The following is a 25,121-nucleotide window of genomic DNA, read 5'->3' on the forward strand; positions in this document are numbered from 1 at the left end:
TCCCTCTCTGTCTGGCTGCTCTCAGCCACTCTGACCCCAGCCTGTAGCTCTGCATGGGGTTGTTGTGGCCAAAGTGCAGCACCAGCACTTGGAGCTATTGAAGCCATCCCCTTGGCCTCTGCCCATCTGTCCAGGCGGTCAAGGTCCTGCTGCAGAGCCCTTCTGCCCTCCAACCCAGCCACATCTGCCCCCAGCTTGGTGTCATCTGCACACTTGCTGATGACTGACTCGCAAAGAGGTAAAATTCAGCCTCCAGTGTGACCCAAGGCTGGGAGCTCTCTTAGAGTCTTCTTTTGCATAATAAATGCAGGAGAGGAAGCCCAGGTGGAACAAGGCAGTGACTTTATTTTGTCCTGCAGCCTCACCCTTTGGCACACCACTGCAGGCCGTTAGAGAGATCAGAAATGAACAGAAAAGCACACAGCAAAAGCCTATTTGCTGGCTACAGAAGAGAAGGTCTTTAACCCTCCCTGTCCCAGAAATGCCAGGAGCTGTGGGTGGTTGCAGCACAGAGTTCAGCTCAGCTGAGTTTCTTTCCAGCAAGCCCCTTGCCCATCTCCAACACACCCAACTAGTCTGCAGCTGGGCATTGAAGCTTCCACCACTGTCAGCTGAAGGGGGCAAAGGAAGGATTTTCACCCCCTGGCAATTAGTCAGAGGGGCAATTGCCAAATTTCTTAGGCAGATGTCCCCCTTTTCCTTGTAGTTTCTGATCCTCCAAAGTTGTCTCCAGACTATTTCTTGCCTTGACACTGGCATCAGATTTTCCTCCTGGCTCTCACTTTGCCACACTTCTCAGAGGCCTTTTTACCCCTTTTCACTCAGCCTCTTTTGGTGCTTTTCATTTCCTCATGCCTGAGAGAGAGGTTTGATCAGCCCATAATCCATGCACTTTGTCAGGCAATCCCGTGCTATGTTGATGATGTCCTGCTGCTTGGGGTGATCTTCTTGCTTGCCAATGTAGGTCAGGATCTCCAGGAGCTCTGACTCCACCAGCTTCTTTGCCAGCTCTTTGTCAGCACTGATTAAGTTGAAGGCAGTGACCAGTCCTCGGTGCTGCACTTTCATGTTATCGTGCAAGCAGAGCCTCTGCAGGATCTCAAGCCACTGGGTGGTCTTCAAGGGAGAGAAAGAGCATTAGAATCATGGAATCAGAGTCATGAAGGTTGGAAAAGACTTCCAAGATCATGGAGTCCTCCTATGAACCCAGCACTGCCAAATCCCCACTAAACTATAGCCTTCAGCACCGCATCTCTGTGGCTTTGAAACCCCTCCAGAGATGGAGACTCCACCACTGCCCTGGGCAGTCTGTCCCAGGGCTTGGCCACTCTTCCAACGAAGAGAGTTTTCCCAGTATGCAATCTAAACCTCTCCTGGTGCAACTTGAGGCCATTTCCTCTCAATGTGTCACTTTTTACCTTATAGAATCATAGAATCAAGCAGGCTGGAAGAGAGCTCCAAGCTCAGCCAGCCCAACCTAGCACCCAGCCCCAACCAACCAACCAGACCATGGCACTAAGTGCCCCAGCCAGGCTTGGCTGCAACACCTCCAGCCACACAGACTCCACCACCTCCCTGGGCAGCCCATTCCAATGCCAATCACTCTCTCTGACAACAACTTCCTCCTAGCATCCACCCTATACTTCCCCCAGCACAACTTGAGACTGTGTCCCCTTGTTCTGTTGCTAGGAGAAGAGACCAACCCCACCTGACTACAACCTCCCTTCAGGTAGTTGTAGACAGCAATGAGGTCACCCCTGAGCCTCCTCTTCTCCAGGCTAACCAACCCCAGCTCCCTCAGCCTCTCCTCATCAGAAGATCACAGAATCAAGCAGGCTGGAAGAGAGCTCCAAGCTCAGCCAGCCCAACCTAGCACCCAGCCCCAACCAACCAACCAGACCATGGCACTCAGTGCCCCAGCCAGGCTTGGCTTCAACACCTCCAGCCACACAGACTCCACCACCTCCCTGGGCAGCCCATTCCAATGCCAATCACTCTCTCTGCCAACAACTTCCTCCTCACATCCAGCCCAGACCTGCCCTGGCACAACTCCAGGCTGTGTCCCCTTCTTCTGTTGCTGCTTGCCTGGCAGCAGAGCCCAACCCCCACAGAGTCCCAGCCTTACCACTTCAGTCATCTTAAAGCAGAGCTTCTTCTGTGCTGCTGTGAGCATGGCCAAGGCTCCAGCTGCTGCCACCTGGACCTTCTCATCGTCCTCCCCACACAGTAGCACCACCAGCTTCAGCCGGTCGTTGCCGTCCGCCACAAACCGCTCCTGCACCTAAAGAACCCCAAGCCTGTGACACCCACAGAGCCTGCAGAGTGCCTCCCCATGGGGGCCCACAGCTGGGTGCAGAGGGGCAGCAGGCAGGGGTGCTGTGCTAGTCTGAAGCAGGCTAGAATGTTCTGGTGAGAAGAAGTTGATTAGAGGCTGTGAAAGGCAAACAGTGGTGATGTCTGCTTCACCCATAGGCTTGCTGAGATGTATAGGACCAAGAAAGAAAGGCATTAGATAACCACTGTCACTTGGCATCACTCTTGCTGGGGCTGCTGGCTGAGCTGCAGCTCTCTAACCTCACCCTCCATTTTGGGCTAACCCACTTTGCTTCTGTGAGAGTCTGATCCTCTCTCTTGTTAATCAACAAAGATAAAGATAGCATCATCCCTCCTTAATCAACAAAGATTGCATCATCTCTCCTCAATCTTGGTACTCCTGGGACTCAGACTCGGTGCTTGGCCCAAAAGCTCAGAGATGCAAATCAACAGACAATACCTTTGAAACTCCTAGACCTCACCCTGGCTGGACTGCCCAGGAAGCCTCCATCTTATCTCAGCTGCCCCCAAGGGATGTGTATGCAGGGTGTGGACAGGTGTAGCCGAGAGAGGGTGGAGACCCTCCCCCCGGCGACGCCGGACCCCTGCGAATGTGTGAGAATGCACAGGAAGATGCCCTGGGGGGCTGCAGCTGGAGACTGAGCAGAAAACTGTATGAAAAGGCAGGAGAAATGCCTGCCAAAGGGTGGCATTTCCAGCGGACCACCATTCCCAGCGGACCACCCGTGGCATTCCCAGCAGACCACCATTCCCACCCAACCAGGCGTGGCATCACCAGCAGACAAAGTGTGGTATTCCCACCGCACCACCAGTGCCATCCCCACCAGACCACCAGTGCCATTCCCACCAGACCACCAGTGGCATCCCCACCAGACCAAGAGTGGCACCTCCATCGGACCACCAGTGACATCTCCACCGCACCACCGAGGGCAGACCATCAGCAGACCACCACAGCTGCACACCACCGGGAGAACCTCGGACAAACTCCACAGAAGATCATCCCTGGGCCACGCACCCGTCTCTCTCTCTCCCCTTCATCTGTGACTGAGGGTAATATGATCACAGCCTTTTCCCTTCCCTGCTCCTTCTTCTCTTCTCCATCGATCTCTTAATCTTTCTCTCTCTCCCTTCTCCCCTCTCTCATTCTGTTCTGACCTTTCTCTCTCCCCCTTCTCTCTCATTCTGTTCTGACCTTTCTCTCTCCCCCTTCTCTCTCATTCTGTTCTGATCTTTCTCTCTCCCCCTTCTCCCCTCTCTCATTCTGTTCTGATCTTTCTCTCTCCCCCTTCTCCCCTCTCTCATTCTGTTCTGATCTCTCTCTCTCCCCCTTCTCCCCTCTCTCATTCTGTTCTGATCTTTCTCTCTCCCCCTTCTCCCCTCTCTCCTTCTGCTCTGATCTTTCTCTCTCCCCCTTCTCCCCTCTCTCATTCTGTTCTGATCTTTCTCTCTCCCCCTTCTCCCCTCTCTCATTCTGTTCTGATCTTTCTCTCTCCCCCTTCTCCCCTCTCTCCTTCTGCTCTGATCTTTCTCTCTCCCCCTTCTCCCCTCTCTCCCTCTGTTCTGATCTCTCTCTCTCCCCCTTCTCCCCTCTCTCATTCTGTTCTGATCTTTCTCTCTCCCCCTTCTCCCCTCTCTCCTTCTGCTCTGATCTTTCTCTCTCCCCCTTCTCCCCTCTCTCATTCTGTTCTGATCTTTCTCTCTCCCCCTTCTCCCCTCTCTCCTTCTGCTCTGATCTTTCTCTCTCCCCCTTCTCCCCTCTCTCATTCTGTTCTGATCTTTCTCTCTCCCCCTTCTCCCCTCTCTCCTTCTGCTCTGATCTTTCTCTCTCCCCCTTCTCCCCTCTCTCCCTCTGCTCTGATCTTTCTCTCTCCCCCTTCTCCCCTCTCTCATTCTGTTCTGATCTTTCTCTCTCCCCCTTCTCCCCTCTCTCCTTCTGCTCTGATCTTTCTCTCTCCCCCTTCTCCCCTCTCTCCCTCTGTTCTGATCTTTCTCTCTCCCCCTTCTCCCCTCTCTCCCTCTGTTCTGATCTCTCTCTCTCCCCCTTCTCCCCTCTCTCCCTCTGTTCTGATCTTTCTCTCTCCCCCTTCTCCCCCCTCTCATTCTGCTCTGATCTTTCTCTCTCCCCTTTCTCCCCTCTCTCCCCCTGTTTTGCCCAAGCTTATCCTTTAATAAACAGTTTCAGGGTGATCTCTGGTCTCGTTTGCACCTGACTTTCACAACATGGGATCCATAAGAACTGGTCTTGCTCCCGTGGACAGAGATACTGTTCATCTCTGCTCCTCCAGACCTTGACAGCTTCCTAACCTCTGGCCAAACCTCCATTCTTCCTTGGGACTGGGGTAAGGTTGAGAGGGGCAGGGGGAAGGTGCAGGAGTGGTCGAGAGCCCCTCCTGGGGATTCAGGTTTCTGGGAGGGGAGTTGTGTTTCTGTATCACCTTTTCCCTTGGCTATTTCTGCCTATAGCTGTCTATACTGTAAATAGCTGCTTGTATATTGTGCCAGCTGTAAATAAATAGCTTCATTCATATCTCCAGAGCTGGCTGAGTCTAGTCTGGGTGATTTCCAAAGTTTAGGGGGGGGGGGGGGGTGGCAGGGAACACCCAAACCATCACAGGTGCCCAGCCACTTACCTCCTTGTTGACCACCAGGTTGCACATGCACTCGGTGGCCGCCTGCCGGAGCTGGTCGTGATTCTCAAACATGTAGTTCTCAATGTCTGGCAGGGCCTTCTCTTTGATGATCTTCATCCTGTATGGAAGAGTGGTCACAGCACAGGATGGGACGAGGGGGGACCAGCTGGTAAAACACTCAGTGCAGACAGGGAAGGGCTCCAAACGGAGCAGTGTCCACGCACAGCACCAGAGCTCATGCCAGGTGCTTCTTTCCCTGTCTAGAGCAGATCAGGTTCCTGTCATGGAATCATAGAATCAAGCAGGTTGGAAGAGAGCTCCAAGCTCAGCCAGTCCAACCTATCCCCCAGCCCTATCCAGTCAACCAGACCATGGCACCAAGTGCCTCATCCAGTCTCTTCTTGAACACCTCCAGGCACGGTGCCTCCACCACCTCCCTGGGCAGCCCATTCCAATGGCAATCACTCTCTGCCAAGAACTTCCTTCTAACATCTTTTCTCTTTCCAGGCCTTTTTACTAATCCTTTAGTTCTGAGACCTTTGTAGCTCTGGCAAAGCTACCCCCAAGTGGCCAGAAAAGAGCTGACCAAGCCACTCACCATCAACAGTCCTGGCTAAGCAGAGCAGTCCCCATTTACTCTTCTGTGACTGTTGTGAGTGCAGTGTTGGTTTGAATGAGGGCAGAGAAGCTCTGCAGAGGGACTTGGATAGGCCACACTGATGTGGGCCAGCATTAAAGGGATGAGTTTCAACAAGGCCAAGTGCCAGGTCCTGCACTTGGGGCACAACAGCCCCAAGCAATGCTACAGGCCTGGGGCAGTGTGGCTGGAGAGCTGCCTGGCAGAAAGGGATCTGGGGGTTGTAATAGACAGGAGCTGAGTGTGAGCCAGCAGAGTGCCCAGGCAGCTGAGTGTGAGCCAGCAGAGTGCCCAGGCAGCTGAGTGTGAGCCAGCAGTGTGCCCAGGCAGCTGAGTGTGAGCCAGCAGAGTGCCCAGGCAGCTGAGTGTGAGCCAGCAGAGTGCCCAGGCAGCTGAGTGTGAGCCAGCAGAGTGCCCTGTCAGCCAAGAAGGCCAATGGCATCCTGGCTTGGATCAAAAATGCTGTGGGCAGCAGGAGCAGAGAGGTGGTTGTCTCCTTGGACTCTGCTTTGGTGAGGCCACACCTTGAGTGTTGGGTTCAGTTTTGGGCACTGCAATACAAGAGAGCTGTGGAGATGCTGGAGCAGGTCCAGAGGAGGTCAATGAAGCTGTGAAGGGCCTGGAGAGTAAAACTTATGAGGAGCAGCTGAGGGAGCTGGGGATGGGTAGTGTGAGGAAGAGGAGGCTGAGGGCAGAGCTCATTGCTGTCTGCAGCTGCCTGCAGGGACATTGTGCAGAGGCTGCTGCTGGGCTCTGCTCACAGGTCACTGAGACACAACAAGGGGGAATGGCCTCAAGCTGAGGCTGGGGAGGTTTAGATTGGACATCAGGAACAAGTTATTGACAGAGAGAGTGGCCAGGCACTGGAATGAGCTGCCCAGGTGGAGTCACCCAGGCTGGCTGTGTTTCAGGGTGGTTTGGATGTGGTGCTTGGGGCTGTGGTTTAAGGTGACTCCTGTGGCCCAGGGTTCTAGGTTGGACTCAGTGATGCTGAGGGGCTTTGTAGCCTGCAGGGTGCTGTGATCCTGTGACTGAAGGCTAGCAAATGCAACACCCACCCACAGGAAGGGCTGGAAGGATGATCCAGGGGACTACAAGCCTGTCAGTCTGACCTCAGTGCCAGGAAAGGTTACAGAGCAGGGCATCCTGAGTGCCATCCCATGGCACTTACAAAGCAACCAGGCTCTGTCAGCCTGGGTTTACCAAAGGCAGGTCCTGCCTGATCTGATCTCCCTCTACAACAAGGAGACCCTCCTAGTGGCTGAAGGAAGGGCCATGGACCTTGCCTACCTGGACTTCAGCAAAGACTTTGACACTGTCTCCCCCAGCATTCTCCTTCAGAATCTCCTGGCACAAGGTCTGGACCAGTGCACTCTGCCTTGCATTAAAATCTGGCTGCTGGGCAGGGCCAAGGAGTGGTGGTGAATGCAGCTCAATCTGGCTGGAGCCCAGGCAGCAGTGGGGTCCCCCAGGGCTCAGTTCTGGGGCCTGTCCTCCTCAGTATCTGTGTCAGTGACCTGGATGAGGGCACTGAGTGCACCCTCAGTAAGTCTGCAGATGGCACCAAGCTGGGTGGCTGTGCTGGTCTGCTAGAAGCTACCGAGGCTTTGGGCAGGTGAGGCCAAGGCTGACTGTGTGGCACCTGGGTCACAACAAGCCCCTGGTGAGCTGCAGACCTGGGCATGGGTGGTTGGAAAGCTGCAGCTTGCAGAGGGAGCTGGGGGCATTGGCTGACAGTCAACCAAACACGAACGAGCAGCACCCAGGTGGCCAAGGCCAGTGGCATCCTGGCTTGGATCAGAAACACTGTGGGCAGCAGGCACAGGAGGGGATCATCCTCCTGTGCTCAGCACTGCTGAGGCCACACCTCGAGTGCTGTGTTCAGTTCTGGGCCCCTCACTACAGGAAGGACACTGAGAGGCTGGAGCAGGTCCAGGAAGGGCAAGGAGGCTGCAGAAGAGCCTGGAGCACCTGGGCTGCAAGGAGGGGCCGAGGGACTGGGGATGGTCAGCATGGAGAAGAGGCTGAGGGGAAACCTCCTTGCTCTCTACAGCTCCCTGCCATCCTGGCTTGTATTAGAAACACAGTGGCCAGCAGGGCCAGGAGGTGCTCATCCCCCTGAGCTCAGCACTGGGGAGGCCACACCTCGAGTGCTGTGTTCAGTTCTGGGCACTCACTCCAGGAGCATGCTCAGAGAATGGCAGCGAGGCTAGAGAGGGGTCTGGAGCACCTGGGGGCTACGAGGAGGAGCTGAGGGTGTTCAGACTGCAGAAGAGGAGGCTGAGGGCAGACCTCACTGCTCTCCACAACTCCCTGAAGGGAGGTTGGAGCGAGGAGGGGACAGCTTTTGCTCCTTGATGCCAAGCGCTAGGACCAGAAGGAACAGCTTCAAGCTGTGCCAGGGGAGGTTCAGGCTGGATATTAGGAAACATCAGTAAGTTTGCAGATGACACCAAGCTAGGAGCAGCTGTGGAGCTGTTGGAAGGTAGGAGAGCCCTGCAGAGGGACCTGGCCAGGCTGGATGGGTGGGCAGAGGCCAATGGGATGAGACTGAACAAGGCCAAGTGCAGGGTTCTGCACTTTGGCCACAACAACCCCAAGCAGCACTGCAGGCTGGGGCCAGAGTGGCTGAGAGCAGCCAGGAGGAAAGGCACCTGGGGGTACTGATAGATAGTAGCTGAAGATGAGGCAGCAGTGTGCCCAGGTGGCCAAGAGAGCCAATGGCATCCTGGCCTGCATCAGGAGCAGTGTGGCCAGTAGGACAAGGGAGGTTATTCTGCCCCTGTGCTCAGCACTGCTCAGGCCACACCTTGAGTGCTGTGTCCAGTTCTGGGCCCCTCAATTCAAGAAGGATGTTGAGGTGCTGGAACATGTCCAGAGAAGGGCAACAAAGCTGGTGAGGGGCCTGGAGCACAAATCCTATGAGGAGAGGCTGAGGGAGCTGGGGGTGTTTAGCCTGGAGAAGAGGAGGCTCAGAGGTGATCTTATTACTGTCTACAACTACCTGCAGGGACATTGTAGCCAGGTGGGGGTTGGCCTCTTCTGCCAGGCACCCAGCAATAGAACAAGGGGACACAGTCTCAAGCTGTGCCAGGGTAGGTCTAGGCTGGATGTTAGGAAGAAGTTCTTCCCAGAGAGAGTGATTGGCATTGGAATGGGCTGCCCAGGGAGGTGGTGGAGGCACCGTGCCTGGGGGTCTTCAAGAAAAGCCTGGATGAGGCACTTAGTGCCATGGTCTGGTTGACTGGATAGGGCTGGGTGCTAGGTTGGACTGGATGAGCTTGGAGGTCTCTTCCAACCTGGCTGATTCTATGATTCTATGATTCTATGATTCCTTCACTGAAAGGTTTGCCAAACATTGGCACAGGCTGCCCAGGGCAGTGCTGGAGTTACCACCCCTGGGGGTGTTCCAGCAGCCTGGACCTGGCACTTAGGGACATGTGTTGCCCCTTCAGCGCTGGGACAAGGGCTGGTCGCTTCTAACCAGATCTATTCCAGAAGCTTTTGATTGTGTGAAGTGCAGTTCTGAGGAACAACCTGGGGCAGAAAGAAGGCCACAGCAGTTACACTCACCTGAGTTTATCACTTCTTCCTGAGAAGTTGGTGAGCCCCAGCAGGGCTTCGTAGTTCTGCAAGCCATCGCGCTCCGTGTTCAGCAGGCTGACCAGGGGCCTCACCACCTCATACACCTAAGGGCAAAGGGCAGCTCATTGCCTCTTCCAGCTCTCACATCCTGGCAGCTTTCACTTGCCAAAGGAAGCAGCAGGACTATCAGTTTGGAAGCTTACCCTCTCCCCTGGGAATGCTATGTCTGGATTAGAGATAGCAGCGATTTTTGCCAGAGCGTGAGCAGCTTTTATCTTGCCAACTTCTGTGCCTTCCACTGCCAGAGGAATCAAGGCCTAGGGACACCAAGGAGAACATTCAGTGCCTCTGAGCTCATCTACAGGACTGGGAGAAGGGCAGCCCCAAAGGGTGTCTGAGCAATGCTCAGCAAGAGCTAAAAGAGCTGTGGGGGGCAGGAGGCTGTGGCCAGACTCTGCTCAGTGGTGCCCAGGGACAGGCCAAGGGGCAGCAAGGGGCACAAAGTGTCAGGCAGGAGGTTGGCTGTGCAGAGGAGGAGCAAGTTGTTTGTTGTGAGGGTGCTGGAGGCCTGGAGCAGGCTGCCCAGAGAGGCTGTGGAGTGTCCTTGTGTGGAGAGCTTCCAACCCCCCTGGCACTGTGCTGCTGGGCAAGCTGCTGTGGATGCCCTGCTGTAGGAGTGGGGCTGGGCTGGGTGATCTCCAGAGGCCCCTTCCAAGCCCTAACATCCTAAATTAAAGCTATTCTAAGGCTGTGTCTGTTGAAGCCATGGGTCTGGCCTGCAGCCCCCAGGGATGCCTTGCTTTTGCTCTTGAGCACACCCCAGCCTGTAACTCAGTGCGTGATGAAGGCTTCTTCTTTGGAGGCTTGCAGAGATAGGACTGGAGTGCCAGTTTAGGCCAGAGGGCTACCAAGCCAGCTCCTGCTGTTCTGCCATCTCGCTGTAGACACCTTGCAGGCTCCCAGCAGGCACTAACTGCCCATCAGGTTGTGCTGCAGACAGGAAATACCTTTCCACCCCCTTGGGCGACGATGGTCCCGCGGTCCTTGGCATCCTCACACAAGGCAAGAAACACCCTGCAGAAGCAGAGCATCACTTAGTGAAACAGCCACGTGGGAAGGCAGAAACCAGCACCCCCCCGTGGAAGTGGGCTGTGGATGTGCAGCTCTGCCAGGTCCAGCTGGAAAACTGCACAGCTTTAAGCCCATGCCCACAGCACTCTGAGATGAAGCTACAAATGGCACAGCAAGAAGTTCCCAGGCTGGCAAGGTGAAATCTGTTCCAGCCAAACCAGTGCAGAGGACTAAGAATTCAAACTGCATCCCAGCAAGGCAGCCCTGGAGCCAGCTTCAAGGTCAGAGTCACAGAACTAACCAGGTTGGAAACGACCTCTGAGGTCGTCGAGTCCAACCTATTACCCAACACCTTCTAACTAATGAAACCCTGGCACCAAGTGCCTCACCCAGCCTCCTTTTAAACACTCCAAGGATGGAGGTGTTTAAACACCTCCAAGGACTCCACCACCTCCCCGGGCAGCCCATTCCAATGCTAATCACTCTTGCTGTGCAGAACTTCTTCCTAACCTCCAACCTGATCCTGCACTGGTACAGCTTGATGCTGTGTCCTCTTGTTCAGTGCCTGGCAGCAGAGCCCAACCCCACCTGGCCACAACCTCCCTGCAGGCAGCTGCAGGCAGCAATGAGCTCTGCCCTGAGCCTCCTCTGCTGCAGGCTGCACCCCCCCAGCTCCCTCAGCCTCTCCTTGTGGATTTTAATGACGTTGCTTCAGAAAACACTTCGGGTTTGAACCTTTTCCCCAGCTCCCTTTCATCCCTCCCCAACAGGCAGCAGGCACCACCCCATGAAGCACGGAGGTGACCATCTGAGTGGCACACAGGCTGGCCAGCACACCCAGCTCCCCGGAGAAGGCTGAAGGCACCTGGCAATGAGCTCCTTGCTCTGGTCTGTCAGTATGGCACTGTCTGCCTTCACCATGCAGGCCAGGGCAGAGACGACGCCAGCCTTCAGCAGCCGCTTGACGCGCTTCACCACGAAATCCTTCTTGTCCTGGACGGGGGTGGGGGTGGTGTAAAGGGATTAGCCAAGCCTGTGCCCAGATCCCAGCATCTTCACAGCATCCCAGTATCATCAAGGTTGGAAGAGACCTCACAGATCATCAAGTCCAACCCTTTAGCACAGAGCTCAAGGCCAGACCATGGCACCAAGTGCCACGTCCAGTCCTGCCTTGAACAGCTCCAGGGACGGCGACTCCACCACCTCCCCGGGCAGCCCATTCCAGTGTCCAATGACTCTCTCAGGGAAGAACTTTCTCCTCACCTCCAGCCTAAATCTCCCCTGGCACAGCCTGAGGCTGTGTCCTCTCGTTCTGGTGCTGGCCACCTGAGAGAAGAGAGCAACCTCCTCCTGGCCACAACCTCCCCTCAGGTAGTTGCAGACAGCAATGAGGTCTCCCCTGAGCCTCCTCTTCTCCAGGCTAACCAATCCCAGCTCCCTCAGCCTCTCCTCGTAGGGCTGTGCTCAAGGCCTCTCCCCAGCCTCGTTGCCCTTCTCTGGGCACGCTCAAGCATCTCAATGTCCCTCCTAAACTGGGGGGCCCAGAACTGAACACAGCACTCAAGGTGTGGTCTAAGCAGTGCAGAGTCCAGGGGCAGAATGACCTCCCTGCTCCTGCTGGCCACACCATTCCTGATGCAGGCCAGGATGCCACTGGCTCTCTTGGCCACCTGGGCACACTGCTGGCTCATGTTCAGGCAGGTATCAATCAGCACCCTCAGATCCCTCTCTGTCTGGCTGCTCTCAGCCACTCTGACCCCAGCCTGTATCTCTGCATGGGGTTGTTGTGGCCAAAGTGCAGCACCCTGCACTTGGAGCTATTGAAGCCATCCCCTTGGACTCTGCCCATCTGTGCAGGTGGTCAAGGTCCTGCTGCAGAGCCCTTCTGCCCTCCAACCCAGTCACATCTGCCCCCAGCTTAGTGTCATCTGCAAACTTGCTGATGACTGACTCGATCTTCTCCCACCTCTCAGCTGCACACAGCCTACCTTTGGATGCTCCTCAGGCACATGCTGCTTGGAGAACTTTGCCAGTTGCACCAGCTCTGGGACCAGCTCCTTGGTGTCGTAGCTGTTGGTGCAGTTCACCAGCGTAGAAGCCACAGAGTACAAGATGGTCTTGTCGCTTGTCTGCAGGGCAACATGGAAGCTTCTGTGAGGGGGAGGAGGATGATGCAGCAGGGAAACAGGTCCCTCAGGACTGCCCTGGTGGTGGTTTGCACTACCTGAAGTGTTCTTAGGCTTATCCCCAGCTTTACAGCCCAGGGAAGGGAAACCCAAAAGGTCTTGTGTCAACGCTGATGCTGTCAACACCTTTGATGCCTTTGGTTTTCAAGCAGGTGCTGACAGTAACATAAGAGTAACCTTCCTCAGCTCTGGGAGAAGAGCAGCACAGAAACAGCCTTGGCCCAGGTGAAACTCGAGTGTCACTAGAGCTTTTTTTAGCTAACCACATCCTGGCTTGCATTGGAAACACAGTGGCCAGCAGGGACAGGAGGTGATCATCCCCCTGGGCTCAGCACCTCGAGTTCAGCTCTGGGCCTCTCACTGCAGGAGTGTGCCCAGAGAAGGGCAGCAAGGCTGGAGAAGGGCCTAGAACACCTGGGCTATGAGGAGGGGCTGAGGGAGCTGGGGGTGTTCAGGCTGCAGAAGAGGAGGCTCAGGGCAGAGCTCATTGCTGTCTGCAGCTCCCTGAAGGGAGGCTGCAGTGAGGAGGGGGCAGCCTCTGCTCTTTGATGGGAAGCAACAGGACCAGAGGAAATGGTTTCAAGTTGCTCCATTGGTGGTTCAGGCTGGATATGAGGAAACATTTCTTCACTGGAAGGGTTCTCAAACAGCAGAATGGTCTGCCCTGGGCAGAGGTGGAGTCACCATCCATGGGGGTATTTAAGCAGCCTGTGGACCTGGCACTTAGGGACATGGTTTGGTGGTGGCCCTTCAGTGCTGGGTCAAGGGCTGGACTGGATGAGCTTTGAGGTCCCTTCCAACCAGATATACTCTGTGGTTCCATGAGGGTATCTGGTCACAGCTCCTCCTGCCTGGAGAGGGTGTCGGGCTGGGGCGCTGGGAGAAGGTGATGCTACCAGGGGAACGAGGGAACAAGGTAAAGAGACAGACCTTGGCTAACTCAAACATAGCCTGCAGGGCTGGCCCATCCTCAACAAAGTCATCTTTTACATCTGCATCCAGGGTCAGATAGGACATCCCTTCCACAGCCCACTTCCTGGTGCGGGCATCAATGCTGGTGTTGCAGAGCCACCTGGAAGAGAGAAGCCACACTTCCATCTCAGGGAGTCCTACCTGGACACTGCCTGCTGAGCAACCTGCTCAGGGGCTTAGCAGGAGCTTGGGAGAGATGATTTCCAGAGGTCCCTTCCAACCTCTACCATGCTGCTAGTCTGTGATTCAGTCACTTCCTTGCTTCATCTGACCTCTTTGGTTACTCCACGTGGCAAATCCTCCTTCGAAAGGCATCTGTGCCTACTCTGAGTAACTCTTGAGCCAGGCAAAGGAGGCACCGTGCCTGGGGTGCCTCACAGGTGAAATGAGGGAGGGAGAGGGTTTATCTGGATAGTTAGGCCTGAGGACCATGTGGTTGCTTCAGGCACAGAGGAGCTCCAGGTCCCTGTGCTTTGGGGGTGCTGTCAACTGCCAGGCACCAACCCATGGCACAGCAATGTGCCCTTGTGGCCAAGAAGGCCAATGGCATCCTGGGGTGTATCAGGAGGAGTGTGTGCAGCAGATCAAAGGAGGTTCTACCCCTCTACTCTGCCCTGCTGAGACCTCATCTTCAATACTGTGCTCAGTTTGGGGCTCCCCAGTTGCAGAGGGACAGGGATCTGCTGGAGAGGGTCCACAGGAGGGCCACGAGGATGATGAGGGGGCAGGAGGGCATGGCTGAGGAGGAGAGGATGAGGGTCCTGGGGCTGCTCAGTCTCAGAAGGGAAGACTGAGAGGGGACTTGATAAATGTTTCTAAGTATCTGAGGGCTGCCAGGAGAGTGGGACAGGCTCTGCTCACTGCTGCCTGGGATAGGACAAGCAGCAATGGGTGTAAGCTGCAGCAAAAGAGGTTCTGCCTCAACACAAGGGAGAACTTCTTGGCTGGAAGGGTCCCAGAGCCCTGGCACAGGCTGCCCAGAGAGGCTGTGGAGTCTCCTTCTCTGGAGTCTTTCCAGGCCTGTCTGGATGTGTTCCTGTGTGATCTGTGTTAGATAGGATTGTCCTGCTCTGGCAGGGGGGGTGGACTGGATGATCTCCTTGGGTCCCTTCCAACCTCTAACGTCCTGGGGGCCTGTGACCCATAAATGAAGGCAAGGTGTGGGAAGGATCAGGTTGCATTTTGCAAAGCACAGGGCAATAGCTGCTGTGTAGGACAATTGCTTACAACAGCTGCTCTGCTGCTTGCAAGACAAGAAGCACAACAGGAGCCAGCACTGATTGCTGCCAGCCCAGAGCCAGCCCTATCCTGGGCTGATCCCCAGCAGCATTGGCAGCAGGGGCAGGGAGGGGATTCTGTCCCTCTGCTGTGCTCTGCTGAGACCCTTCCTGCACTGCTGGGGCAGCTCTGGAGTGCTCAGCACAGCACAGACAGGGACCTGCTGCAGCATGAATGCTGTCAGGGCTGGAAGGGCTCTGCTGTGAGGACAGGCTGGGAGAGTTGGGGGTGTTCAGCCTGGAGAAGAGAAGGCTCCAGAGAGACCTTCTGGTGGGCTTTCAGTATCTAAAAAGGGACTAGGGGACAGCTGGATGGACTCTGCAGCAGGTCATGTGGTGACAAACAAGGGGCAAAGGCTTGAAACCAGAAGAGGAGAAATTTAGACCCTCCTTGGGGGGTCTGAACCTGAGCCCAGGTGTAGTGGTTAGCCCACTCCCACTCCCTGTCTAGCCCCCCCATGAAAACAGAGCAATGTCCTGTTCCTCTTTCTCTCTGACCTGCCTGCCAGCAGCACCCTGGTTCCTGCTGCTCCTGTTTTGCCACCTTGCCACATGCTGGGACCACTGCTTCCTGAATCTGCCTCCCTCCCTTGCCACCCACCTGGTTGTGTATGAATTGTTGTGTCTTCTTTCCCCTCCCCATACCTTTTTGGACCTCCCCTTACCTTAAATAGCTTTTATTTATTGGTCAAGTTTTTCTTTTAACTCCCAAATGGAAGCTAGACTCTTCTTTGGGAGTTTTACCCCTTTCACTCTCTACATCTGAACCTTCCCTTCCACTATAATGTTTGCATTTGCCACTTTAAGAAAAGAAGTGCTCTGGTTTTGCCTCTTCCCTGCCTGTGTCTATTTCCCACCTGTGCATTTTGAACCTTGTGACGAAGTTTTCTGGTGAGATTTGATGTTAATAAACAGTTTTCATAGAATCATAGAATCAGGCAGGTTGGAAGAGAGCTCCAAAATCATCCAGTCCAACCTAGCACCCAGCCCCAACCAACCAACCACACCATGGCACTAAGTGCCCCAGCCAGGCTTGGCTTCAACACCTCCAGGCATGCTGCCTCCACCACCTCCCTGGGCAGCCCATTCCAGTGCCAATCACTCTCTCTGCCAGGAACTTCCTAACAACATCCAGCCTAGACCTGCCCTGGCACAGCTCCAGGCTGTGTCCCCTTCTTCTGTCCCTGGCTGCCTGGCAGCAGAGCCCAACCCCACCTGGCTACAGCCTCCCTGCAGGCAGCTGCAGGCAGCAATGAGCTCTGCCCTGAGCCTCCTCTGCTGCAGGCTGCACCCCCCCAGCTCCCTCAGCCTCTCCTCACAGGGCTGTGCTCCAGGCCCCTCCCCAGCCTTGCTGCCCTGCTCCAAACACCTTCCAGCACCTCAACAGCTCTCTGCAATTGACCAGCCCAGAACTGGACACAGCACTCCAGGGGTGTCCTGAGCAGTGCTGAGCACAGGGGCACAAGAACCTCCCTTGTCCTGCTGCCCACACTGCTCCTGAGCCAGCCCAGGATGCCATTGGCTCTGCTGCCCACCTGGGCACTGCTGCCTCCTCTGCAGCTCCTCTCTCCCACCACCCCCAGCTCCCTCTCTGCCTGGCTGCTCTCAGCCACTCTGGCCCCAGCCTGCAGTGCTGCTTGGGGTTGTTGTGACCAAAGTGCAGAACCCTGCCCTTGGCCTTGTTCAGTCTCATCACAGCTATTTACAAGCTTTGCCTGGACATCCAGATTCATCCAGATCATTACCTGTGCCTGATGTGTCACACCCACCCCACCCCCAGAGCCCTGCATGAGTGCAAGGAGGCAGGGAAGCCACTCACTTGCGGCACTGCCTGGCCAGCTTCTCAGTGGAGCCCTCAGCGAACTGCCGCAGGCCATAGTCTGTGCCTCCTGCTGAGCCCAGCTTGCAGAGACCCTGGGGAGGAAGAGGAGGACACACCAGTGAGAAAAGTTCACTCATCTTTTCGTGTTGCTGCCCCAAGACAGCCTCAGCCCACAGCTCACTTTGAGGTCATTCTAACAGCCAGTGGCCGGCTCAGCTGGCAGCGCCTTATGAAGAGCAACTCTGCAAGCTGCTGTGCCAGATACCAGCAGTTTGCTAAAGGACAAGGAGAGGCAAGAAGGTAAAGTGCTCCAGCACAGGCTGGCAGCCTGCACAACTTGCAGGCTGAGCCTGGGTGCTGCTTGCTCTTGTGTGCTGTCCCACAAATTTACCCAGGCTGTCCCAGCTTTGCTTTCTGTCCTTCTGATCTGGAGTGTTTCATTTGATAACTGGACAGCTCTGAGCTTTTGCATAGGAAACTCTGTGCCAGCTCAGGAAAACCAGCAGTAGAGAATCACAGAATCACAGAACCAAGCAGGCTGGAAGAGAGCTCCAAGCTCAGCCAGCCCAACCTAGCACCCAGCCCCAACCAACCAACCAGACCATGGCACTAAGTGCCCCAGCCAGGCTTGGCTGCAACACCTCCAGCCACACAGACTCCACCACCTCCCTGGGCAGCCCATTCCAATGCCAATCACTCTCTCTGACAACAACTTCCTAACAACATCCAGCCTAGACCTGCCCTGGCACAGCTCCAGGCTGTGTCCCCTTCTTCTGTCCCTGGCTGCCTGGCAGCAGAGCCCAACCCCACCTGGCTACAGCCTCCCTGCAGGCAGCTGCAGGCAGCAATCAGCTCTGCCCTGAGCCTCCTCTGCTGCAGGCTGCACCCCCCCAGCTCCCTCAGCCTCTCCTCACAGGGCTGTGCTCCAGGCCCCTCCCCAGCCTTGCTGCCCTGCTCCAAACACCTTCCAGCACCTCAACAGCTCTCTGCAATTGACCAGCCCAGACCTGGACACAGCACTGCAGGGGTGTCCTGAGCAGTGCTGAGCACAGGGGCAGAAGAACCTCCCTTGTCCTGCTGCCCACACTGCTCCTGAGCCAGCCCAGGATGCCATTGGCTCTGCTGCCCACCTGGGCACACTGCTGCCTCCTCTGCAGCTCCTCTCTGCCAGCACCCCCAGCTCCCTCTCTGCCTGGCTGCTCTCAGCCACTCTGGCCCCAGCCTCTGCGACTTTAAAGCTGCTTTGAATCAGTTTTGGATCAAGGATTTTTGTGGATTCAATACCTGATATTAAGTTGCTTGAGGCAACAAGACTCTAATTCAGTAACAACTGCTACAGCATGACAGCTTAAAGCTATCTGAAGCTCTTATCCACAGCACCTAGGTGATGTTTATTTCACTGATTCCTTGGTTTGGTAGCTACTGTAACATATTCCTATGTACCTCTGGAAAATCTTGACTTTTTTAATGACACAGCCAAGGGACTTCTGTGCTCTTCCTGGGGATGCATTTAATGGGAAGATCACAGATCATCAAGTCCAACCCTTTAGCACAGAGCTCAAGGCCAGACCATGGCACCAAGTGCCACGTCCAGTCCTGCCTTGAACAGCTCCAGGGACGGCGACTCCACCACCTCCCCGGGCAGCCCATTCCAGTGTCCAATGACTCTCTCAGGGAAGAACTTTCTCCTCACCTCCAGCCTAAATCTCCCCTGGCACAGCCTGAGGCTGTGTCCTCTTGTTCTGGTGCTGGCCACCTGAGAGAAGAGAGAAACCTCCTCCTGGCCACAACCTCCCCTCAGGTAGTTGCAGACAGCAATGAGGTCTCCCCTGAGCCTCCTCTTCTCCAGGCTAACCAATCCCAGCTCCCTCAGCCTCTCCTCGTAGGGCTGTGCTCAAGGCCTCTCCCCAGCCTCGTTGCCCTTCTCTGGACACGCTCAAGCATCTCAATGTCCCTCCTAAACTGGGGGGCCCAGAACTAAACACAGCACTCAAGGTGAGGTCTAACCAGTGCAGAGTCCAGGGACAGAATGACCTCCCTGCTCCTGCTGGCCACACCATTGCTGATGCAGGCCAGGAGGCCACTGGCTCTCTTGGCCACCTGGGAACACTGCTGGCTCATGTTCAGGTGGGTATCAATCAGCACCCCCAGATCCCTCTCTGTCTGGCTGCTCTCAGCCACTCCGACCCCAGCCTGTATCTCTGCATGGGGTTGTTGTGGCCAAAGTGCAGCACCTGGCACTTGGAGCACTTCTGCCTTCAAAGTTACCAATAAACCATAGAACCATAGAATCAACCAGGTTGGAAGAGACCTCCAAGCTCAGCCAGTCCAACCTAGCACCCAGCCCTGGCCAATCAACCAGACCATGGCACTAAGTGCCTCAGTCAGTCTTTTCTTGAGCACCTACAGGCACGGCAACTCCACCACCTCCATGGGCAGCCCATTTTTATGGCATGAAGCCTCTTGGTCTGCCACCTCTCCCCCTCTCCTGCTAGGAAGAAGCCCCAGCCCAGCATGTTGCCAGGACCTTCTCCCTCCCTCGGGCCTGGGGTTAAGCTGGTGAGCACGGCAGGCAGAGAGGCAGAGGCTGCAGACCCTTACCACGAGTGCTCTGATTTTGATCTTCTCATTCTTGGTCTTCTTGTAGATGTCCTTCAGGAGGTTCACCCCGTTGGAAATGATGAAGGTGGCCCTGCTCAGCTTGGTGGAAGCGTGGATGAGGGCTTCCACAGCCACTAGCTGGTCGATCTCCCTCTCGGACCCGCACAAGGAAACCATCATCTCCATGATCCCCTTCATGCCAAGCAGCTTGTTGCCCAAGTCAAAGGGCCCTTGCAGAACTCCAGACACCATCTGGACAGCGTGAAGTGTCTTGTCCATGTCCTGAGGGTCGATTTTGCTCCTGCATGGGAGAGAGGGAATAGGATGTGCAAGAGCAGCTGGGATACGGCCGAGCCCAAACTCCTGCCAAGGCTGTGATCCAGCAGGCAGGAGGAGGATGCAAGCAGCAGAGGATCCCAGCTGAAGGATGCTGCAGTGCTTCTCTTGGGTGCATTAAGAAAGGTTTGGCTAGCAGGCTGAGGGAGGTTCTCCTCCCTCTCTACTCTGCCCTAGTCAGGCCACATCTGGAGTCCTGTGTCCAGTTCTGGGCTCTGCAGTTGAAGAGAGACAGGGAACTGCTAGAAAGAGTCCTTCAGTGCATCAGTGGCAACTTTCTGCTGCAGGTGGGTGAAGAACCAAGGAGGAGAGGTGTGGTGCTGGGCCTTGTGTTAACAAAGAAGGTCTGGTCAAGGATGCTAAGGTAGGAGGCAGCCTTGGCTGTAGTGACAATGAAATGACAGAGTTTAGGATCGTTGGGAAGAGAAGCAGGGCAAAGAGGAAAACTTCTACCCTGGATTTTAAGAGGGCAAACTTTGCCCTCTGAAAGATCAGCTTAAAAGCATCCTGTGAGCTAGAAGGTAGCAGAGGGTCAAAGAGAGCTGGTGAACATTCAGACATCACCTCCTCCAAGCTCAAGGTAAAAACTAGTAGGGGAGGCAGGAGAGCTGCATGGATAAGCAAAGAGCAGCTGGAAAATAATCAAAGGGAAGAGGGAAGTTCACAGTGAGTAGGAAAAGGGCCTGGTCAGTTGGGAGGACAACACAAATACTGTCAGAGCATGTCAAGATGCAACAAAGGAGGCCAAAGGTCTCTTGGAACTGAACCTGGCTTGGAAAGTGAAAGATAACAAAAAGGGCTTAAATCCATCACCAGTAAAAGGATGGAACAACAGGCAAAGAATAGGTCCAGTGCTCAGTGAGGTGGGAGCTGAGATGGTAGAACTTCTGAATGGCTTCTTGGCCTCAGACTTCACTGCTCAGAGCAGCCCTAGGGAATCCCAGACACTGGAAGTAAAGGAGCCAAACTGGAGGAAGACTCTTCCCTGGTCAGTGTGGGATGGGTTACAGATTGCTTGGGTGAACTTAACCCACACAAATCCACTGGCACTGATGGGAGCAGCCATCAGTGCTGAGGGAGCTGCCTGCTGGTACTGTTGCTCTGTCACTCTCCATCATTTTTGTAAGATCATGGAGGCCTGGAACACAAACCCTATGAGAGGCTGAGGGAGCTGGGGGGCTGCAGCCTGCAGCAGAGGAGGCTCAGGGCAGAGCTCATTGCTGTCTGCAGCTGCCTGCAGGGAGGCTGTAGCCAGGTGGGGTTGGGCTCTGCTGCCAGGCAAGCAGCAACAGAAGAAAGGGACACAGCCTGGAGCTGTGCCAGGGCAGGTCTAGGCTGGATGTTGTTAGGAAGTTCCTGTCAGAGAGAGTGATTGGCACTGGAATGGGCTGCCCAGGGAGGTGGTGGAGTCTGTGTGGCTGGAGGTGTTGCAGCCAAGCCTGGCTGGGGCACTGAGTGCCATGGTCTGGTTGGTTGGGCAGGATGAGCTTGGAGGTCTTTTCCAACCCAGCTGATTCTATGATTCTATGAATGGGAGAAGTGCCTGAGGACTGGCAGAGGGCAAATGTCACTGCAGTCTTCAAAAGCAGCAAGAAGAAAGACCCAGGAAACCACAGAGCTCACCTCCACCCCCAGAAAGGTGAGGAGTAGCTCAGACTGGAGGCCATCTCTAACCACATGAGGCAAAGAAAGTTATCAGGAGCAACCAGCAGGGACTCACCAAGGGGAAATCTGATAGCTGCCTGCAAAGGCAGGAGCAAATGGGTAGATGAAGGGAGAGCAGTGGGCATCATCTGCCCTGACTTCAGCCAGGCTTTGGGTACCATCTCCCATAACACCCTCCCAGGCAGACTCCAGAACAGTGAGTTAGGTGACTGGACCAGGAGGTGGGTTGGATACTGGCTCAGAGTGCAGAGAGTTTTGATCAGTGGTGCAGAGTCCAGCCCGTGGCCAGTGCTGTTCCCAAGGGATCAGTACTGGGTCCAGCTTTGCTCAGTATCTTCTTCAGCAACCTAGATGAAGAGGCAGAGTGGACCAAACTGGGGGCAGTGGCTGGCACCCCCTGAAGCTCTGCTGCCATCCAGCCAGATCTGGACAGGCTGAGAGCTGGGCAAAGGAGAACCTCATGAGGTTCAATAGCAAGAGAGTCCTGCATCTGGGGAGGAATAACAGCAGGCACCAGTACAGACCAGAGGCTGTCTTGCTGGAGAGCAGCTCCATGGAGAAGGACCTCAGAGTGCTGGTGGACAGCAAGTTGTACCTGACACAGCAATGTGCCCTTGTGGCCAGGAGGGCCAATCCAGAGGTGAAGGTCTAGGGAGGTTCTCCTCCTCCACTACTCTGCCCTGGTGAGACCACACCTGGAATATGGTGTCCACTTCTGGGCTCCCCAGTTCAGGAGAGACAGGGACCTGCTGGAGAGAGTCCATGGGATGCTACGAGGATGGTTAGGGGACTTGAACATCTCTGCTATGAAGGAAGATTGACAGAACTGGAGCTGCTTAGTCTGGAGAAGAGAAGGCTGAGGGGACCTTATCAATGTGTACAAACATCTGAGGGGTGGGTGCCAAGAAGAAGGGCCCAGGCTCTTTGTGGTGGTGGCCAGGGACAGGACAAGGAACAGCACAGGAACACCTCAACATGAGGAGAAACTTCTCCCTGTGAGGCTGACAGAGCCCTGAAGCAGGCTGCCCAGAGAGACTGTGGAGTCTCCTCCTCTGGAGAGGTTCCAAACCCACCTGGAAGAGTTCCTGTGTGACCTGCCCTGGGTGACTGGGAGGCAGTACAGGCTGGGAGGTGATCTGCTGGAGAGCAGCCCCAAGGAGAGGGACCTGGGGGTGCTGGTGGCTAACAAGTTCCCCATGGCACAGCAAGGTGCCCTTGTGGCCAAGAAGGCCAATGGGACCCTGGGGTGTATCAGCAGGAGTGTGTCCAGCAGATCAAGGGAGGTTCTCCTACCCCTCTACTCTGCCCTGCTGAGACCTCATCTTCAATACTGGGTTCAGTTTTGGGCTCCCCAGTTGCAGAGGGACAGGGAACTGCTGGAGAGGGCCCAGTGGAGGGCTATGAGGATGATGAGGGAGAGGCTGAGGGCCCTGGGGCTGCTAAGTCTGGAGAAGAGAAGACTGAGAGGGGATTTGATCAATGTTTATAAGTATCTGAAGGCTGCCAGGAGGGGGGGGGACAGGTTCTGCTCACTGCTGCCTGGGATAGGACAAGCAGCAATGGGTGTAAGCTGCAGCAAAAGAGGTTCTGCCTCAGCACAAGGGGGAACTTCTTGACTGGAAGGGTCCCAGAGCCCTGGCACAGGCTGCTCAGAGAGGTTGTGGAGTCTCCTTCTCTGGAGCCTTTCCAGGCCTGTCTGGATGTGTTCCTCTGTGCTCTGTGTTAGATAGGATTGTCCTGCTCTGGCAGGGGGCTTGGACTGGATGATCCCTTTGGGTTCCTTCCAACTCCTAACATCCTGTGAGCCTATGAGCCTCCTCTGGCAGGGGTAGGGGGGTTGGACTGGATGATCTCCTTGGGTCCTTTCCAACCCCTAACATCCTGGGAGCTGTGACCTCTTTGGGTCCCTTCCAACCCCTAACATCCTGGGAGCTGTGATCTCCTTGGGTCCCTTCCAACCCCTGACATCCTGGGAGCTGTGACCTCTTTGGGTCCCTTCCAACCCCTAACATCCTGGGAGCTGTGACCTCTTTGGGTCCCTTCCAACCCCTAACATCCTGGGAGCTGTGACCTCTTTGGGTCCCTTCCAACCCCTAACATCCTGGGAGCTGTGACCTCTCTGGGTCCCTTCCAACCCCTGACATCCTGGGAGCTGTGACCTCTTTGGGTCCCTTCCAACCCCTAACATCCTGGGAGCTGTGATCTCTTTGGGTCCCTTCCAACCCCTAACATCCTGGGAGCTGTGACCTCTTTGGGTCCCTTCCAACCCCTGACATCCTGGGAGCTGTGACCTCTTTGGGTCCCTTCCAACCCCTGACATCCTGGGAGCTGTGATCTCTTTGGGTCCCTTCCAACCCCTAACATCCTGGGAGCTGTGATCTCTTTGGGTCCCTTCCAACCCCTAACATCCTGGGAGCTGTGATCTCCTTGGGTCCCTTCCAACCCCTGACATCCTGGGAGCTGTGATCTCTTTGGGTCCCTTCCAACCCCTAACATCCTGGGAGCCTCTGACCCTGCTCTGGCAGGGGCAGGACTCGATCTTTCGAGATCCCTTCCAACCTTTAACGTTCTGTGATTCTGTGGTTATTTCCCAGGGATTTAATTAGGCACCTAAGTGGACTGAGGGTGCCTGATCTCATCTTGCAGACCTCCTGCTCCTGGGCCAGCTGAGCCCCAGCAGCCAGCCCCACTCACTTGATGTACTCCTCGCAGATGACTCGGTAGTTGTCACGCTCCGGGTCGCAGCGCAGGTCATCGTAGAGCTTGTTTAGCAGGACAGAGGCAGTCAGCTGGGTGTTCTCTGTCAGGGGCAGGCAGCCAGGCAGCTCAGGAATCTGACCCACCACTTTCAGGATCTTTTTTAACCCTGGGAACAACAAAGTGACACAGCCATTAGATGGGAGAGGTCTGTAAAAATTCAGGAGGCTGCTTGTAGGGAGCTTGGACCCTCCTCAGTTCCTCTGCAGCCTGATTGCCTAAGCCTTAACCAAAGAAGGCCTTGGCTATCTACTGTGGAGGGGCTTCTGCTGGTGCAATTACAGTTCTGCAGCACCAGGCTGTTAGCCAGCCCCCAGTTATCAGGGGCAGATAAGCATAATTGCATTTGCTCCCCGACTGGCTCAGTTATTTTTGTCAGGAGGCATCACACCCACTGATCTCCAAGGCTGGAGGCCCTCCCTGAGGAAAGGTCAGTGACTTACAAGTGATTCTGGATGTCTTAACCCTCCTTGTGCTCAAGTGTAATTAAACAACCTCCAGCAAAATGGTAGCACACACCCAGTGGAATTAGGAGCGAACCATCCCCGCTACAGGTTCTTCACCCCTTCCACTTTCAGTAGTGAGCACTTCAGGAATCCAGCAAGTGCTCCTCCTGTCCAAGCCAAATCCTCCTAGCAGTAACAATAAACCAGCCAGAGGGGTTAAGTCAGTCCTTTAGAAGCCAAAAAGTTCTTCCTCTCATACAGTTTTCTGCTCTTTCCTGCTAATAAGTCTAACTTCTCCCCAGGATTGCATGCACCGAAAAGGATGCCTTGGATAGGGAGGATCTGTTGGAGAGAGACTGCTTGAAAAAGGCCTGTGATGGTAGGAGGAGGGGAAATGGATCATAGAATCAGGCAGGCTGGAAGAGAGCTCCAAGCTCAGCCAGCCCAACCTAGCACCCAGCCCCAACCAACCAACCAGACCATGGCACTAAGTGCCCCAGCCAGGCTTGGCTTCAACACCTCCAGCCACACAGACTCCACCACCTCCCTGGGCAGCCCATTCCAATGCCAATCACTCTCTGCCAGGAACTTCCTAACAACATCCAGCCTAGACCTGCCCTGGCACAGCTCCAGGCTGTGTCCCCTTCTTCTGTCCCTGGCTGCCTGGCAGCAGAGCCCAACCCCACCTGGCTACAGCCTCCCTGCAGGCAGCTGCAGGCAGCAATCAGCTCTGCCCTGAGCCTCCTCTGCTGCAGGCTGCACCCCCCCAGCTCCCTCAGCCTCTCCTCACAGGGCTGTGCTC

General features: G+C 55.4%; 1 protein-coding gene across 1 annotated transcript in view; it reads right to left on the reverse strand.

The window, feature by feature from the left end:
• Nucleotides 1–330: 330 nt before the first annotated feature.
• UNC45B (unc-45 myosin chaperone B) overlaps nt 331–25,121 on the reverse strand; it is a 34,302-nt gene continuing 9,511 nt past the window's right edge. The window contains exons 9-20 of the mRNA XM_064165840.1: nt 23,811–23,982; nt 19,116–19,416; nt 16,512–16,606; nt 13,374–13,515; nt 12,246–12,386; nt 11,123–11,250; nt 10,194–10,260; nt 9,390–9,503; nt 9,175–9,290; nt 4,965–5,082; nt 2,126–2,281; nt 331–1,116 (exon numbers count right to left, since the gene is read on the reverse strand). Coding sequence (XP_064021910.1) covers nt 850–1,116; nt 2,126–2,281; nt 4,965–5,082; nt 9,175–9,290; nt 9,390–9,503; nt 10,194–10,260; nt 11,123–11,250; nt 12,246–12,386; nt 13,374–13,515; nt 16,512–16,606; nt 19,116–19,416; nt 23,811–23,982 — 1,817 coding nt within the window. The 3' untranslated portion in view covers nt 331–849. The remainder of the gene's footprint in view (nt 1,117–2,125; nt 2,282–4,964; nt 5,083–9,174; nt 9,291–9,389; nt 9,504–10,193; nt 10,261–11,122; nt 11,251–12,245; nt 12,387–13,373; nt 13,516–16,511; nt 16,607–19,115; nt 19,417–23,810; nt 23,983–25,121) is intronic.

The sequence above is a fragment of the Pogoniulus pusillus genome, chromosome 27, assembly GCF_015220805.1.
Source record: "Pogoniulus pusillus isolate bPogPus1 chromosome 27, bPogPus1.pri, whole genome shotgun sequence".
Taxonomy (NCBI): Eukaryota; Metazoa; Chordata; class Aves; order Piciformes; family Lybiidae; genus Pogoniulus; species Pogoniulus pusillus.